This window comes from Scyliorhinus torazame, chromosome 11 (assembly GCF_047496885.1).
Source record: "Scyliorhinus torazame isolate Kashiwa2021f chromosome 11, sScyTor2.1, whole genome shotgun sequence".
Classification (NCBI taxonomy): domain Eukaryota; kingdom Metazoa; phylum Chordata; class Chondrichthyes; order Carcharhiniformes; family Scyliorhinidae; genus Scyliorhinus; species Scyliorhinus torazame.
The window spans coordinates 114,791,890-114,809,963 of NC_092717.1; the positions used below are offsets into that span (position 1 = coordinate 114,791,890).

Here is an 18,074-nt window from a genome sequence, read left to right on the forward strand (position 1 = left end):
TTCGTTTAGAACAGTACTTTTTTAATAATATACTGATTCTTTTACATCGCAAATGTATACACAAAACAAAAATGAATCATTTTACCGATTGCAGATATTTTGCTAACACTTTATTTTTTATTTTGTTTAGCTCCAGTGCAACCATACATTTTTAATGAAGTTTTATTGTTCAAATACTGTATTTTTTCTGTCCTCGTAGTTTATGTTCACATGTCAAAAAGAACAGAAAGGAAAAAATTAAGTAAATGTAAAATACAAAAGGAAAAAAGAAATGCTTTGAATGAAGCTTCATCGAAATCAGTCATCTTCTCCACTTGTTTAATGTTCTGATTTCACAGGAAGAACCACATGGAGAGGATAGTGACAACATGCTAATACCCACTGACAAATATTTAGTTATGTTGCCTTTTTCTGAGAATTGTGCATTACATTTTATATGTCAGAAAATTAATACTTTTTTTATATCCCCATTTGTTTTGCATTCACACAACCCATATTTTGTTATCCTATTGTGATGGGTAAGCACCAAAGAAGGGAAGCCAAGTAGTCAGGTATCACAGTTAATTATAGGACATTTCATATCTGGTTAAGGATTGGGAAATTTAAGGGTCTCTACAAATGGAGATGACTGACGCCTGCATTGAACATCTTCTGATCACTGGAACCTTGAAAATATGCCAAGGAAAGAAATCATGTTTTGTGCAGGATGTGAGCTTGCAAAGATATTAGTGTGTTTCACTTGATTGCACATTTGGGGAAGTAAGCAGAAACTAGATCACTTTTGAATCTGAATGCCATGTATGTTTGTTCCAGGCAAGTTCAGTGACCAAAGGTAGCAACTTACAACCGATAACACTTGAAACTGGACAGGTAGTAAAATATCCAAAAACTGAAAATTACATTCTTTTCACAATTGATTTAACTGCAGTGGGCAGACAATATTCCCACAATGGACTGAAATGCAAAAGCATCATACATAGGTAGTTATTATATTTTAATGTATTAACTACAGCAACTCACAAAACAAAACTACACAAATCTATTGCTAATTTCGAAACCGTTCATTTTTAAAATATTGACAAATAAAACCATAAAGATTGTGTCATATTTGCCTTGATAAAACTTCCCTGTAATTTTTTTTTTAAAAATTGATGTTGCTATTTATCAACCCTTACTTACATGAGAAGGGTGGAAGATGTGAAGGAGAACATTTGTTTATGCTTTAAATAGGAAGTCATGAAATTGTCCAACAATCCAAAATAATATATGGACAGAAATATGAACACACATGGTTACTCTGCTTCAAGTTTAGATACAAAATGGGCTGAATAAGTGGGGAAACATATCTTCATCATTCCCATTTCATTGTTAGAAATTCCAGTATGTGCTGCAGTGGACATCAAGGTTTCTTGCTGCTTGGGGCACAGGACAAATGTAAGCTTTTGTGTAGAACTACGACATAATTTCTGGCCCAGTGACATTATGAATAATGAATTGCATTCAGAATCACCGCCTCAATGTGGAGCACAACAAGGATTTTGTTGTATTTCAAGATGGGACACTTTACACTAAAAGGGTCATTCTACAACTTTTATGTTCAAGGTGTTTGTAAAAGCAGTGTTTGCTGGAATTTCTGATATGTGCCCTTGAGATCAGTGGGTATGGGCAGCAAGATGTAGAATTGCATCATAATTCAAGAGAATTTATAATATTTACATCTAGTCCATGAAGGAGGGAAAAGCAGGTGCATTAAGTCTTTGAGCACTGAGAAGTTAATACTAAAATAAAGTAACAAAATAACAGCTTTCCTCCAAAAATTCAGGGAATGATATTTTCTCTGGTTTTGGAAGATTTCTCTAATTCTACTGTACACTAAAATAGAAAAGTATTCATTTAGGTGGTGGTTATTGAAGAAATGCGTATCTTGCTAAAGCTATGAAAGGGCATCCTGTAATCAAAGAACTGAAATAGAGATGACTAAGGTGAGGCTATGATTCAGATAGCATGGAAGTACATTACAGTCTTTGGTCCAAAGGTACATAAAATAGTTCCTATATGGTATCTATTCAAATCCCTTTAATAGTTTTCTTTGACCTAAGGAACCTTGCTAGAATCTCTACCACAGTTTAGTTATACTCCAGAAAGAGCTTCCAAAACTATAAATGATTGAAGTGCTGATCTTACTGCTCCCTGCATTTGTCACCCAGTCTTTTTGTTATAGCTGCAATCAGGTCAGTCAGCCTATTACTCCGAGTGCAATGACAACGTCCCAGCCATAAAGAATTCAGTAGCAAGTAGCAGAACTACTACAATATTTTGCAGTAAATGATTTATTTCTAACTTTCTTACTGGCAGGACAATGAATAGCTAGTCAAGTGGAAAATAGGAAATTAGTGTTCACTTCCAGCCTCACATGTCAGTAGGTGTCTACTTAATAAAATACATTTGCTTATGCAAAAACGTGCAATTTGGTTACACAGTATACAAAATCTGACAAATATTTGAGGGAGAAAGTCTATCAAACACAGTCGGCTGAAGTGTTTAAAATAATAGAATGCTCAATTCCAGATGATGTTATAAGGTAAAGTGAGAGAAACCAAGGATTTGATTTTGAAGTGTTTAGAGCACAAAGCTCATTGGACTTTGCTCATTGATAGGTTTTCAAACTGCTTTTTACAGTCGTGGGTACTGTTGATGGTGGTTGTTAAGAAATATCAAGATTGATAGTTGATGATGTAATTTTCCAAATGTAAAATACAACCACATTCCATGGCATGTCCACATTGTAACAGTTGCCTGGATTTTCAGCTCAACTTGCTGCTTTCTTAAATTCTACCCATCGGTATTGTAGCTACGTCGACCATCACCAATAAGCTGTGTTTTCTCACTTGCATTTGTAGGCTGCAGCACAATTGGAGTCGCCCCATCTACAACAATAAAGCAACAGGAAGTAAGAATTAGCGCATTAAAATAATGTCTGGATATGCCTCAACCTACTGTTCAGATGTTTAAAAATGTCATCCGATACAATGGGTTGGAATTTCGTGAAGAAAATGGGTCTCATTTAGGAGGCCGCTGCCTGCCATAATTTCATTCTGCAGAGGGTGGGGTGGGATAAGCCCACCTTCATTTACTGGAACATCGAACTAGTTACAATCATGAAAATCAGGCCCTGAAGGCAACTGTATTCAGAGAAGCAGAACAAATTGCTTTTTCAGATGGCCTCATTATGAAGTCTTGGCTGAGCTCCAGAAGTTGCTAATTTACTTAACTCTCAGTAGGGGTCTGTTTACACAGCTACAGAGGATGTGATAGCTTTGTTTGAATAATATATTTATTACCTTGTAGTAACCAGAGCTGTGAAGAGTTTTTCAAATGCCTGTGTGACAAAATATTGAGGTATGAAGTAGATATAGTTTTTTGTCACTGACCCTATGAATGTCTGTGGTTGATTGATAGTTTTATAAAAAGGTAATAGGGGAAATTTAATTCAAAGCAAATGTTGAATGGCTTTTTGTTTTAGGTGCTCAACTCGGGACTAGGGTACTCCCACGATAGTACTCCTCTGAGGTGCCACAAACCACATCCATGAATTGAACGGACTAACTCCATCAATTTATTCTGGTGGGGCGGGGTGAGGTTGGAAGTGCTCCATGCAGGCTTGCTACCCATCCCCTCATATCCCAGTGAAAATTTCCAGACAGTAGAATGGAGGTGGAAACCCTGGAATTGGGCCCCAAACTTCATTTCAAAGGCTTCCCAACTTTGCCCAACTCCACAAGAATCCGGGCCTATAGCTAACAAAGCTTTATGGAAGAGCATGTAACACAATTTTAAAGATGTATTTACTGCGAGCGTAGCTTATGCTGCAGCAAAATTAACTCCTGCTGATCAAAATGATTAGTGCTGCCCTGTTTTATAGTACAACAATGTTGAATTAATGTCCTTTGCTCCCAAAAAAGGTGGACATTATTGAGCCATAATTTATTATTTTCAACCAGACCAAATTCTAGAAATAATTAATATTCTGTTTTCATATATATGAGTTTCCAGTCCATCGGGAAAAAGTCCAGCTTTCACTGTGCACTTATATAATGTACAGTGCAGACAGTACTGCAAGTATTCAAATGATCATCCACTGCTAAACCATTGATAGAATTTATTTTGGCAGTGAGAGGCAGCTGGAAAAACATTCCGTGGTATCAGCTGCTGAGTGAGTTGCACGTGGTAGAATGGAATATTATTTCCTATTTTGGAAATGTTCACATATTTCAAAGTAAAATTAATCATAGCACAATAAAAGATTAGTAACAACAGGTACCTTGTTTTTAAGGGGTTCCTACATAAAATGAATTAAGAAAACAGAATTTATATACAAGTAGATTTTCAGGAGAGTGAAACATGATCAGTTAAACATAATGATACATGTCTCCAGTGGAAGGAACATGATAAGCTCCACTCCGTAGTGGCTATATTTAAATAGTATCTCTTTAAAAATACATTACTTGGCTTCCTCATGTGACTTGTCACATAAATTCACCATCTGATTAGATGCAAACTGCTGTAGCCATCTGGGATGGCCACTTCCACAATATAAAATGGATATTTGCAAAGACTGGAGGGAACTATGGACAATGCTAAGAAAGCAGGCAGGCACAGAGCCTGTATGCATATTGGAACCGTAGATCCCAGACGAGACTGAAACTGTAGGTCTATTAGCATATTGATGGCCCATCTCCGGGAACAAAGGAAAGACACTCAAGCAAGCGATCGAGCTCCAGACCTCGCGGCGCCAGTTCCCCAAACTGAAAGCATAAACAAAGCCAGGCCAGCGGCCACCTAGGACATGCCCAGCCATCAGTGCACCCACCCCTTTATTGGTCAAGATCAATACGAGTGATCAAGTTACGGCCCAATTAATCGGGGCCAAGTTGAAGGCCCGCCCAAAAGCGCGCAATGCCCCTTCGGGTATAAGAAGAAGGCCCCGAGAGAGAATCGCTCTCTTGGAATCGGCTCTCAAAGCGGAGAGACCCGTCCACCAGCTGCACCAGAAGCAAGTAAGTCCAAGGTCAACGCTCGCTACCAGACGGACGACCTTAGCTGTTCTCTTGTACCACTTCAAACCCAGCAACCTCAGATCCGAACAACGGCCATTGTTCCTCTGACTGAGTGGGCACCCGAAGCTAAGTATAGGCATTAGCGTTAGAGATAATTTAGTTTATAGTACTTTGTGCATGTGTAGATCTTACGGTGTGTGTAAATAAATAGTATTGACTTTGAATTAACTAACTGGTGTATCGGCTCTTTGATCAGTATTCGGGTTTGAACCTTGTGGCGGTATCAAAAGATACCTGGCGACTCTAAAGCAAACGGAATTAGGATTAAGGAAGACAACCTTATTAACCGCCATATTTAGAACCAGAGAAACAGAGCAACACTGCCAAATTCCCAGATTCAAAATTTGGTATGTTCCGAGAAGCGATTCCCGCTCCTGGTCACTGTTTAGTGCCTCAGTTAGAAACTGTGAATGGTAGTTTGGAGAGGACATGCTTAGGTTTTGCAGGGATGGCCTCATGTTAGAAAAGCCTGCTGAAATACACTGTTTTGGCTTACACACGAAATGAAATGAAAAATGAAAATCGCTTATCGTCACAAGTAGGCTTCAAATGAAGTTACTGCAAACAGCCCCTAGTCGCCACATTCCGGCGCCTGTTCGGGGAGGCTGGTACGGGAATTGAACTGTGCTGCTGGCCTGCCTTGGTCTGCTTTAAAAGCCAGCTCTTGAAGAATAGACAATGGCAGTTGCCAGCTCCTGGGAAATTAGGTTTCGCTTTCTGAGAATGGGGTGAAGTGGAGCTGGAGAATAGGGAGGCCGAGAGAAAAAATATACACAACTCTCAAAAATAGTAAGCATTAACAGAAAAGTAATTCTGAAAGAACAAATAAAGAAACTCTCATCATTCATGACAATACCCCACTTAACAGAGTCATAGAGCTTTACAGCACAGAAAGTGGCCCTTCGGCCCATCATGTCTGCACCGCCATCCAACACCTATCTATTATAATCCCATTTTCCAGGTCTTGGTCCGTAGCCTTGTATTCTATGGCGTTTCAAATGCTCAACTAAATGCTTCTTAAATGTTGTGAGGGTGCCCGCCTCTACCATTCTTTCAGGCAGTGAGTTCCAGATTCCTACCACCCCCTGGGTGAAAAGGTTTTTCCTCAAAACCCCTCTAAATCTCCTGCCCCTTACCTTAAATCTATGTCCCCTGGTTACTGACTCCTCTAAGGGGAACAGTTTCTTCCTATCTATGTCCCTCATAATTCTGTACACCTCAATCAGGTCCCCTCAGCCTTCTTTGCTCTAAAGAAAACGACCCCAGCCTAACCAGCCTCTCTTCATAGCTTAAAGACTTCAGCCCAGGCAACATCCTGGTGAATCTCTTCTGCATCCTCTTTAGTGCAATCACATCCTTCCTATAGAATCATCGAACCATAGAATTTACAGTGCAGAAGGAGGCCATTCGGCCTATCGAGTCTGCACCGGCCCTTCGAAAGAGCATCCTACTGAAGCTCACTCCTCCACCCTATCCCCATAACCCGTTAACCCCACCTAACCTATTTGTTTGCGGCATTAAGGGCAATTTAGCATGGCCAATCCACCTAATGTGCACATCTTTGGACTGTAGTATGGTGACCAGAACTGCACACAGTACTCCAGTTGTGGCCTAACGAGTGTTTTATGCAGCTCCATCATAATCTCCCTACTCTTATAGTCCATGCCTCGGCTAATAAAGGCAAGTATCCCATATGTCTTCTTAACCACCTTAGCTACCTGTCCTGCTGCCTGTGCATTGTGGATAGCAAGATAAGGGGCATCTATAAAAGCAGTGCAAGCAACCCATAGTCACACCACTGTCTTTCATTATTATGGAGCAGTGGAGAGCAGAGATCTGTGCATACTTACTCAGGCTTGTCAGTGGAACTCTGCCCAGCATCGACCTCTGAATGCTATTGAAATTTATGATGATTGTAAAATGTTGGGCCTGAAATAGTTTATCTTTCCAATATTTAAAAATAGAAAGATAGTGTGGCAGGCTGCCTGAGGTATTTCAAACCTGTCAGTAAAGCAACACGTTCCTCACAGGACAGATGGTGCCTTGGGTTTATAGAAGTTTTGATTTACATTTACCCTACGTGTTTATGCCAGGTGATTTAATTTTCTAGCAAAACCACTGTGGGAAATTTGTTCCCTTTCAGTTATTGAGTGTGTTTCAGTGGACTAACTGGTGTGTTTACTTTATTTTGGTATCGCATTGTTAGAAATTTGTTTCCAAAATTAGGTCAATTTTAAACTTTTTTTTTCTACCCGTCTTTTCCAATCAGTCATTTATACATTGCTAGTCATTCACAGTTCAGGCTGGGGCAGTGTTAGCTCTTAGAAACAAAAGCACTGCAGACTAATTTGATAAACCAGTTCTAAATGGAAGCCAAAATGTACAATGGTTTAACTTCTAAAAATAAGTTGTCAGTCTTCCATTCAACAATAGGTGTTGAGTAATAGGAGAGTGAGTTTATCATGAGGTATCCACTGGTAAAAAGATCTTAAATGTTTTGAATTCTTACATAGCAGATTGGATTTAATGCAGCCTATCATGGTGGGAACCGCTGTGGCTGGGTCCACTTAATCACGAGTGAGGGGCCCCCTCGGTTAGTCCCCCACAGCGTGAGAACATCCCCAGATTAGGTTGGAGGAGGGAAAGGGCTGAAGTAGAATTCCCGACCACCAGTGGTGGGATGTCAATCAAGATCATTAATGAGCCAATTGACACCCTTGAACCATGAGGACATTGCAATTCAATGCTGCCATCAGGAGCTACATGGTTTTCCGTCCCTTAAGGCCAGCAATAATGGACTTCCGGTGGCGTCCATGGAGTAGGAGGTCGCACATTTGGTAGCTCCCGCTCGTGACGGACCTTTTGGATCTTCTACCCCGACTTTTTTCGAACTTTATTTGAAAAATCGGGAATTGATGGTGTAGCCATCTGCAAAGGACCCGCCCAGCCACCAAGGCACCCGCCCCTTTATTGGCCGAAATCGAAGGCAGTGATCAGAGCCCTGTCGAACTATTGGGTCCAGATCAAGGACCACCCCAAAGAGCGCAAAATCCCAGAGGGATAAAGGGGGACACAGCCATGTGTTCGGCCTCTTTTGGGCCCGGCCTGTGCCAGCCTCTTTTAGGATCGACCTGTGCCCACACCAACTGCAGCATAACGACCAGACAGCCAAGTTCAAGACCAACGATCACTACCTGACGGATGAGCCCAGCAGAGACAGAGACACTTCTTCAAACCAGCCCCGTGAGATCAAGATAAAGGCCTTATCCATCTGCACAGTGCCGGTCGCCTTGAAGTTAAGTAAAGGTTATTGTAGCTGATAGGTGTAGTTTAACTTGTTGTAGATATTGTGTTTGCATGTTGAAGTAATCCTTACGTGTAAATAAACCATCTTTTGAACTAAGTAACTGGTTGTGTGGTCATTTGACCGATATAAGGGAAAGACTTGTGGTTCACCGAGATAAATAGAAATACCCACAGCACTGGCGACGCTGTTGGGACATACATCATATTATAAATAGAGCCTCATTATTAAAAAGGGTAACATTATTGGCGAACTCTGATTAGAAGTGACTTTGTCACTCCGAGAGAACCCACAAACCTTAAATCCAATTGCGTGAAAGAGAAAGAACCACAAGTGCAAGCCCCATATCGACCAAATAACCGAATTTCGGAAGTGTGTACTAACCTGCATGCATACCTACCAGGGAAAGTAAGGTAAATTTGCTAGCATCGTGTAAAACTGTCGAGAGAATTGTGAACCGGAAAATAGCTTAGGCAATACTCGCTGTTCAAATCGCCGCCTTATTCCCCTGTCCCAAATTAAAGGTAGGGAAAGAGAAGTTAAAAGTAGAGCAAGAGATATTAGAGGTAGAACAAAAGAGATATTAGATCAATGGCCACTAAAGCGATGGAACGTTTAATGAACCCACAGGAACCCGAGGTCGCAGCGACCAACAGAGCAGAGCAATGCCCCATATGGGAGGAAGAATTGAGGAAGTATTTAAAGGGGAAAGGATGGTCCAATTTTTGTGCAAATGATGAGTCAGGTCCAGGAAGCATAGGACAAACTCGGTGGGACAATCTAAGTGAGGTCCATAAGAAAAATGTAGCAAAGGTCCAAAAGCCGATGGCAATAGTGTCCTGTTTGGCACAGTAGCGAGGCACAGAGGAGGTCGTGAAGACGCTCCGTAGGCAGTTAATTGAGAAGGAAGAAAAGAACGAGGGAAACAGTAATGAAAGCGAAAAGATAATCGAGCAGCTCTGGGAACAGTTAGCAGCTAAAGATAAGGAGATGGCTGATGTGAAACGTGCACACCAATCTTGTTTAGTTCACCTTAGCAGCCTTCAGACCCAGTACGATAAAGCCTACCAAGATACACAGCGCACAGTCCTGGTAAGAGAAGAGACAGAACAGCAGGTAGCACAGTTAATGAGTCAATGCGTGGATATAAAAACAGCTTTGCGAGCGCTCCACAGCTCCACGAGAGAACAGAGACAGAGTACAGTAGACCACGCGAAATGCCGACAACAGATAGAGAAGTTACAGTCGCTACTCTCAGTACAGAATGGCTTTAGGTATACTTTTGGCCAGAATTTAGATGAGGAAGATGCCCCCGATTGGCAGGAATTAAATGAAAGCGCGCAAAGATACGTAGAGGACACGGGAAATCAAAATCAAGTCCCCCACTCCCCGAAAAGGAAAGCACCCGCACCACCGACTGCACAGGCAGCACCCACTCCCACTCACAATTCGACCCCCATGACTCCGGTTACCACGCAGCGCAAGTCATCGGACCAGGATGAGCCTGATATCGTTTACACCACCCCACTATCCATAACCCAGTTGAGAAAGGCTTGCATGAAAATGAGTCCATTCCAGCCCACCGCAGGCCCGCACAGCTTCTTTGAGGAAGTGTGCCAACAAAAAGTTATGTACGGCCTAGACGAGAGAGAGGAAGTCAAACTCATAGTTAGGAGCCTTAGCCAGTCCGTAAGATCAGCTTTGCCTGGACCCCAGAATGTAGCAGGAGGAAGCCTACAGGAAATGAAAACAGCCATATTAGGTGCAATCGGGTATAACAAAGGGTTTAAATCACTGCAGGCAAAAGAAGGGAGAGCATCCGACCGCATTTGCAGGTCGCCTTTGGATCCATTTTATGGCAGTTTATGGACAATTGAACCGCGCACACCTAAATGAGGAGGACACCATTAAATGGTCCCACACCTTAGTCTCGCATGCCACAGACGCAGGTCAAAAGGCTTGTGTAAACTACGACCCCACAGACCACATACACAATGAAGTTTGGGTATTGAAACGACTTTCTAGAGCATGGGAACAAACCCTACACCGACAGACAGATCAGGACGATATGGAAGCAAACATGCACCCAGTTAGGATTAGCCAGGGACCTGCATGGATAAACGAGGGTAAAGGAGAAGTCCAATATCCCAGGGAACCATACCCAAGGGAGCAATACACCAGAGAGCCTGCTCCACCTTGCGTGCCCCGGGGGTCATGTTACAACTGTGGGCAGTCAGGACACTTCGTCCGAGATTGCAGGAGACCCCCACGACCAGCTAGACTAGCCCCCAGATATGAAAGAGAACACCACCCACAGCAGCTACAAGGTCCAAGCTGCCCCATGCAAACTGTGAGTGCTTACCCGCCACTTCTCATGGCAGGGACACCTCAGCAATGCCACTTCATTTTTGTTTCTCTCCTCCTTCGGTCACACTACACCGACTCTATATGCTAGTTACACCCCAGGCCAAATGTGATTGCAGCTAAAAAATATATAAAACTGGCCGCCCTGAAATTCGACCAGTTAAGCAAAGCCTCGACCACCACTGGTTGCAAGTAAAGAAAAGACTGGTCGGAGAAATTGTCCGCCCACTCCCCGCATCGACCACAAGCTGTGAGAATCTCTGTACTTTGAAAATTTGTATTTCTCGTCTCTCAAAATGGTATTTCAAAAAAAAAAAAAATGAGGGAGTCAAATGTGACAATCATAATGGGTAATTGGAGTAAGGAGCGAAAAACAAATAAAACGAGATATTAACTGAAGATAATAACAGATATTAATCTTGCACCCCCAGGAATACACGGAAAATGGAAGACAGAAAACAGGATGAAGCAAGGACTGCTAACATGCGTTTGGATCTTCACTGGACTTCCGCAACTGTGCGCGCAACGGACTCTTGTAACGAATACTACACCAGTCCCGAACATTACCACACAACATGACACCCCTAGCCCGGACACCACACCACACACAAAGACAGACACCAAAACCCCCACTTGGTGCGAAAACATTGCCAAATGGTACCCCCTTTCATACACAGTAGAGGCCCTTCTAGTAATTGCAATAATCTGCAGTGTCATTCAGACACTTCGTCTCCATAAATGGCGAGCAAAGCCTCCCGGTCCCCGATATATACAGTCCTAGCCCCCTTCTTTGGAATTCAACAAAACTGAACAAATGTATTAACTGCTGTTAAGAATTAAAACCATGTACCTCTGTAAATGTTACCAGAATTAAGTAGAAATGTAATGCTGCCGTTTAAAAATTTTTGAGAAATGTAATGCTGCTGTTTTAAAATTTTTGTACTGTACATAAGTTCTTTTTGATATTCGCCAGCAGCATGAGAGTAGCTTAGATAGTGTTAGTTAGTAATCAACTGTACGGATAAGTTAAATGTTTCAAAGTGGAATGTTTTATAGTGACCCGTTAGAGATTAATTAATGTATGATGTGTTAATAAGTATTAGGTAAATGCCCCAAAACATAGGATAGGATAGAGTAGAACCTGGCCTTGACCAAGGGTGACCGGTACACCAAGAATGGATAGGGATCAATAGTGTGATCCACCACGCTTCGCGTTCAGGATCAAGAGGACGGGATGTAGCCACCCGAGATGGCCACCTGCAAAGGACCATGGGAATTATGGCCAACCCAGGACTCAGACAGATACAGAGCTTCTGTGTATTTGAAATGCAGGTAGCTAGACCTGATCGAAACCCCCGCTCATTTGCATTTTAATGGCCTGTTCCCCAGAACAATAGGACTCCAATCAAGAAACCGGTACAGCCACAGACTGATCGGCGCCACTCCCTTTACTCAGAGAGTCCAACTGCTAAGGTCAATGACCGCTAAGGACCTGCCCAGCCACTAAGGCAGCCGCCCCTTTATTGGCCGAAATCGAAGGCAGTGATCAGAGTCCTGTCGAACTACTGGGCCCAAGATCAAGGACCGCCCCAAAGAGCGCAAAATCCCAGAGGGATAAAAGGGGACACAGCCATGTATTCTGCCTCTTTTGGACCCGGCCTGTGCCAGCCTCTTTTGGGATAGGCCTGTGCCCACACCAACTGCAGCATAACGACCAGACAGCCAAGTTCAAGACCAACGATTGCTACCTGACTGACGGGCCCAGCAGAGACAGAGCCACTTCTTCAAACTAGTCACGTGAGATCAAGATAAAGGCCTTATCCATCTACACAGTGCCGGTCGCCCTGAGGTTAAGTTTAGGTTATTGTAGCTGATGGTGTAGTTTAACTCATAGTAGATATTGTGTTTGCATGTGTAGCCATTTGGGATGGCCACTTCCCGATTATAAAATGGACACTTTGCAAAGATTGCAGGGAAAATGGACAATGCTGAGAAAACAAGCAGGTTCAGAGCTTGTCTGTATATTGGAGCTGCAGCTCCCAGACAAGCCCAAAACTGTAGGCCCATTAGCATACTAATGGCCCATCTCCGGGAACAAAAGAGTAAAATTTGAGTAGCCGATACTAAGGCAGACACCCCAGCGCCAGAGGAGACCGAAACAAAGCAGGCCAACGACTACCTTGGACATGCCCAGCCATCAGGACACCCACCCCTTTATTGGATGAAATCAATAGGAATGATCAAGAAATGGCCCAATTGATTGGGGCCAAGTTCAAGGCCCGCCCAAAAGAGCGCAAAGCCCCTTTGGGTATAAGAAGAAGGCCCCAAGAGAGAATCGCTCTCTTGGACTTGGCTCTCACAGCGGAGAAACCCGTCCACCAGCTGCGCCAGAAGCAAGTAAGTCCAAGGTCAACGCTCGCTACCAGATGGACGACCTTAGCTGTTCCCCTTCACCACTTCGACCCCAGCAGCCTCAGTTCCGAACAACGGCCATTGTTCCTCTAACTGAGCGGGCGCCCGAAGCTAAGTATAGGCTTTAGCAGTAGTGATAGTTTAGTCTGTAGCATTTCGTGCATGAGTAGATATTAACTGTGTGTGTAAATAAATAAGCATTGACTTTGAACTAACTAACTGGTGTACCGAGTCTTTGATCAGTATTTGGTTTTGAACCTTGTGGCGGTATCAATAGATACCCGGCGACTCTAGAGCAAACATAATTAGGATTAAGGAAGGCGACCATATTGACCGCCATATTCAGAGCCAACCCCAAAGAGAGCAACACATGTCGAAGTAATCCTTGTGTGTGTCAATAAACCATCTTTTGAACTGACTAACTGGTTGTGTGGTCATTTGACCGATATAAGGGAAAGACTTGTGGTTCACCGAGATAAATAGAAATATCTACAGTATTGGCGACGCTGTTGAGACATAACATATTATAAATAGTGCCTCATTATTAAAAAGGGCAACAATGGGACAGTGAGGAGGAATCCCACACCATTATATGGAGACGTGGACCAGAAGTGGTCGTTTAAGGAGGAAAAATCGAGCAGAGAAGGCACGTGTAAAACCCACAGCACAGAAAAACATGGCGGAGGCGCAGGGTACTAGCTCAGTGGCCTAGTGGTCAACGGAGCAGCTGATGACATTTATTCAGGAGGGTTTCGCCAAGCAAAAGGAGGAAGGTCTAGACCCAATCAAGGCATCGATCGACCGGGTGAAGAAGGGGCTGGATGCCCAAGGTCGGGCGATCCAGATGGTTGAGGGGAAGGTGGTCGAGCACGAGGAACACCTAACTGAGCTAGAGTTACAGGTGGGGCTGATGAGGGATCAGCAGAAAAGGCTGCAGGAGAAGGTGGAGGACCTGGAGAACAGGTCCCGTCGACAGAACTTGAGGATCATCGGCCTCCCTGTGGGCTGCGAGGGAATGGACGCAAGGGCCCATGTGGTGAATATGCTCGAGAAGTTAATGGGTGATGGGGCGTATGCTCGACCCTTGGAAGTGGATAGAGCGCACAGAACTCTTGCGAGGAGACCGCGTGTGAACAAGCCGCCGAGGGCGATGGTAGTGCGAATGCAGCAGTTCCTGGATAAGGAACAGATTCTGCAATGGCCAAGCAGACACGGAGCTGCAAGTGGGAGAACAGCATGCTGCGCATCTACCAGGACCTGGGTGCGGATCTGCCCAAAAGAAGAGCGGGATTCAACCGAGTAACATCGGCCCTTTTCGAGAAGAATGTGAGGTTTGGGATGCTATATTCAGCTCGTTTATGGATTACTTTTGAAGATCAGGAACTCTAATTTGAGTCACCGGATGAGGCGATGGACTTTATTCAAAGTAAAGGGCTGGCAGGTGACCGAGGACACTGAACTCATGGGACGGGTAATGCTGTATCAAATTTGTTAATGTTATTCCCGCTTTTGAACTGTATGTGAAATTATTTTCATATTGTTTCTTGGGCTGTTGCTCAGTTTTGTAAGTTAACCTAGTGCTGGTGGGGGAAGGGTGGATGAATCTTCTTTGTGTTTGGTTGGAACTGTGTTTTTTGAAGAATGTCCAAGCGGGGGAGGGGAACAATAGTGGGTGGGATGTTTGGCATCATGGGGGGGAAGCTACCAGGCTAGCTGGGCATGCTAGCTCACGGAGCGGAGTGGGGGGGGGGGGGGGGGGGGGGCAGATGATGAGTTTGTTAAAGGGGGTTGGAGTTGTTGTGCTGTTAATGGTGGGGGGGGGGGGGGGAGATTGCTCTGCTGACAGGGGAGGGATTGTTGCTGGGAGACAAATGGGAGTTCGAGGACAGAGGGTGCCGAAGACCAGCCTGCGGGGGCGCAGGGTGCGAGCTGGAGACTGGCCTAAGAAGGATGATAGGCAGGGGAAAGGGGGCGAGATGCCCCCCGGTCAGGCTGATCGCGTGGAACGTTAGAGGGCTGAATGGGCCGGTTAAGAGGGCTCGCGTGTTCATGCATTTGAGGGGATTGAAGGCGGGCGTGGCAATGCTACATGAGACACACCGGAGGGTGACAGATCAGACCAGATTTAGGAAGGGGTGGGTCGCGATCCCGATTAATATACGGGTGTCATTCGAGGCGGGGAAAATAGTTGGCGATATGGGGGGCAGGTATATCACGGCTAGCGGGAAGCTGAAGGGATACCGGTGGTGCTCGTGATTTTGCACATTTTATTTACAATTGAGGATTGGAAGAACAAATGCAATAGTTTTAAGGCTCATCCTGAAGGAAAACATGCACCATAATTGCCTTTGGCACTTACCATTCTCCATGTCTGTGCGAATTTGTTCTTCCAGGTCCTCTGGTGAGACATAGTATTCATATTCTTCACCTGCTGGGGACTTAGGTTTACATTTACCAAAGCAACAGTTACAGCAGCAGCAGAGGCAGCAGCAGAAGTAACAGCCAGTGATCAAACCACAGCACACAAAAATACCCTAAAATGCAAATCAGAAACAAACAAAAGCAATCAATTAGAAGCAAATATATTTTGTCTCTCTGTGTTATTAAACTCACTGGTTTTGAGAGTTATGTTCCGTATTTTCCACTGGTTGTGCTCTGGTGGTTGGGAGGGTGCACAACGAGCTTTCTGACTTGTGCAGCATGATCCTTCCTGTGTAAACCCCGTTTCCTGCTCCACTAGTCATTAAAGGCACTGGGTTACTTTTAAAAAGGTATGTTTTGCTTTACCTTAATCTTCCAGGCTTAAGAGTGTAGCTAGAAGGACTACACCCAGGGTGGACTGACCACATTGCAAATAGGACCCTTCTTTTCCATGAGAATTTCAAAGTATCCTGTTCCTTTAAAAGGGAGCCAGCCTGTCGCTAAATATGCAAAACCTCACTGAACACGTGGGCAGAATGAAGATTCGATGATCATTCATTTTAATACTGATAATCAAACTGGTGGGTGGTGTTATTCCATTGTGGTCAAATTTGTAATCCATTTTAATCGAATATTGGACAATGACACAACAGTATTAGTGCTCTTTCTCCACTTTCCAGATAACAAAATAATCCTTAAACTGGTTTAAAAAGCAGAAACTTTGGAGTTCTGGGTGGTGCACAAAATTTGCATATCTCCATAAAAATGTAGGAATTCTTTTTAAAAATCATTTACTGGATGTGGGCGCTGGCTAGGCCAGCATTTATTGCTGATCCATAGTTACCCTCGAGAAAGCTGGTGGTGAGATGCCTTCTTGAACTGCTACAGTCCCTGAGGTGTAGGTACACCCACCGTGCTGTTATGGAGGGAGTTCCAGGATTTTGATCAAGCGTCAATGAAGGAACAGCGATATATTTCCAAGTCAGGATAGTGAGCGACTTGGAGGAGAACATCCAGGTGGTGATATTCTCGGGTATCTGTTGCCCTCATCCTTCTAGATGGTAGCAGTCATGGATTTGGAAGTTGCTGCCTAATGAGGCTTGGTGAGTTACTGCAGTGCCATTGTTTTCTCGGCGATGGAGGGAGCAAATGTTTGTGGAAGGGGTAGAAATCAAGTGGATGCTTTGTCCTGGATGGTGTTGAGCTTCTGGAGTGTTTCTGGAGCTGCACTCATCCAGACAAGTAGAGTGTATGCCATCACACTCCTGACTTTTGCCTTGTAGATGGTGGGCAGGCTTTGGGGAGTCAGGATAAATTACTCGCTGCATGAGTCCTAGCCTCTGACCTGCTCTTGTAGGTACAGTATTTATATGACTATCCAGTTCAGTTTCTGGTCAATGGTAACCCCCAGGATGTTGATAGTGGAGGGATTCAGCGATGGCAATGTCACTGAATGTGAAGTGCAATGGTTAGATTCTCTCTTGTAGGAGATGGTCATTTCCTGCACTTGAGTGACGCGAATGTTAATTGTCACTTGTCAGCCCATGCCTGGATAATGCCCAGAGCTTGTTGCATTTGCACATGGACTACTTCAATGGCTGATGAGTTGTGAATGGTACTGAACATTGCGCAGTCATCAGTGAATCTGGCTTCTGACCTTCTGATGAAAGGAGGTAATTGATGAAGTAGCTGAAGATGGTTGAGATTAGGAAACTACCCTGAGGAACTCCTGCTGTGATTTCCTAGAACCAAGATGATTGACCTCCAACCACCAGAACCATCTTCTTTTGTGTCAAGTATGACTCTTCCAGCAGAGGATTCTCTCCCCCCTCCTCCCCTGCCGATACCCATTCACTCCAGTTTTGCTAGGGCTCCTTGATGCCACACTCGGTCAAATGCTGCCTTGATGTCAAGGGCAGTCACTCTCACCTCACCTCTTGAATTCAGATCTTTTGTCCATGTTTGAACCAAAGCTGTCATGATGTCAGGAGCTAACTGACTTTGATGGAACCCAAACTGAGCAGCAGTGAGCAGGTTATTGCTGAGTTAGTACCATTTGATAGTGCTGTTGATGACCCCTTCCATTACTTTACTGATGACCAGGAGTAAACCGATCGGGCGGTAATTGGCCAGGTTGGATTTGTTCTGTTTCTTGTGCACAGAACATACCTAATCAATTTTCCACATTGCCAGGTAGATGCCAGTGCTATAGTTGTACTGAACAGCTGGGCTAGGAGTGCATAACTCCTCAGGATTATTGCTGGAATATTGTCAGGGCCTAAAACCTTTGCAGTATCAAGCGCCTTCAGCTGTTTCCTGATATTACGTGGAGCGAATCGAAATGGCTGAAGACTGACATCTGTGATGCTGGGGCCTCTGGAGAAGGCCGAGATGGATCAACCCCTTGGCACTTCTGGCTGCAGATTGTTGCAAATATTTCAGCCTTATCTTTTGCA

General features: G+C 44.0%; 1 protein-coding gene across 4 annotated transcripts in view; it reads right to left on the minus strand.

Moving 5' to 3' along the window:
- dnajc5b (DnaJ (Hsp40) homolog, subfamily C, member 5 beta) overlaps window positions 1-18,074 on the minus strand; it is a 271,865-nt gene continuing 253,791 nt past the window's right edge. For all 4 annotated transcript variants that reach the window (XM_072467665.1, XM_072467667.1, XM_072467664.1 and 1 more), the window contains 2 exons: window positions 15,557-15,731; window positions 1-2,927 (listed from right to left, as the gene is read on the minus strand). In XM_072467665.1, the coding sequence (XP_072323766.1) occupies window positions 2,833-2,927; window positions 15,557-15,731 (270 nt within the window). In that variant the 3' untranslated portion in view covers window positions 1-2,832. The remainder of the gene's footprint in view (window positions 2,928-15,556; window positions 15,732-18,074) is intronic.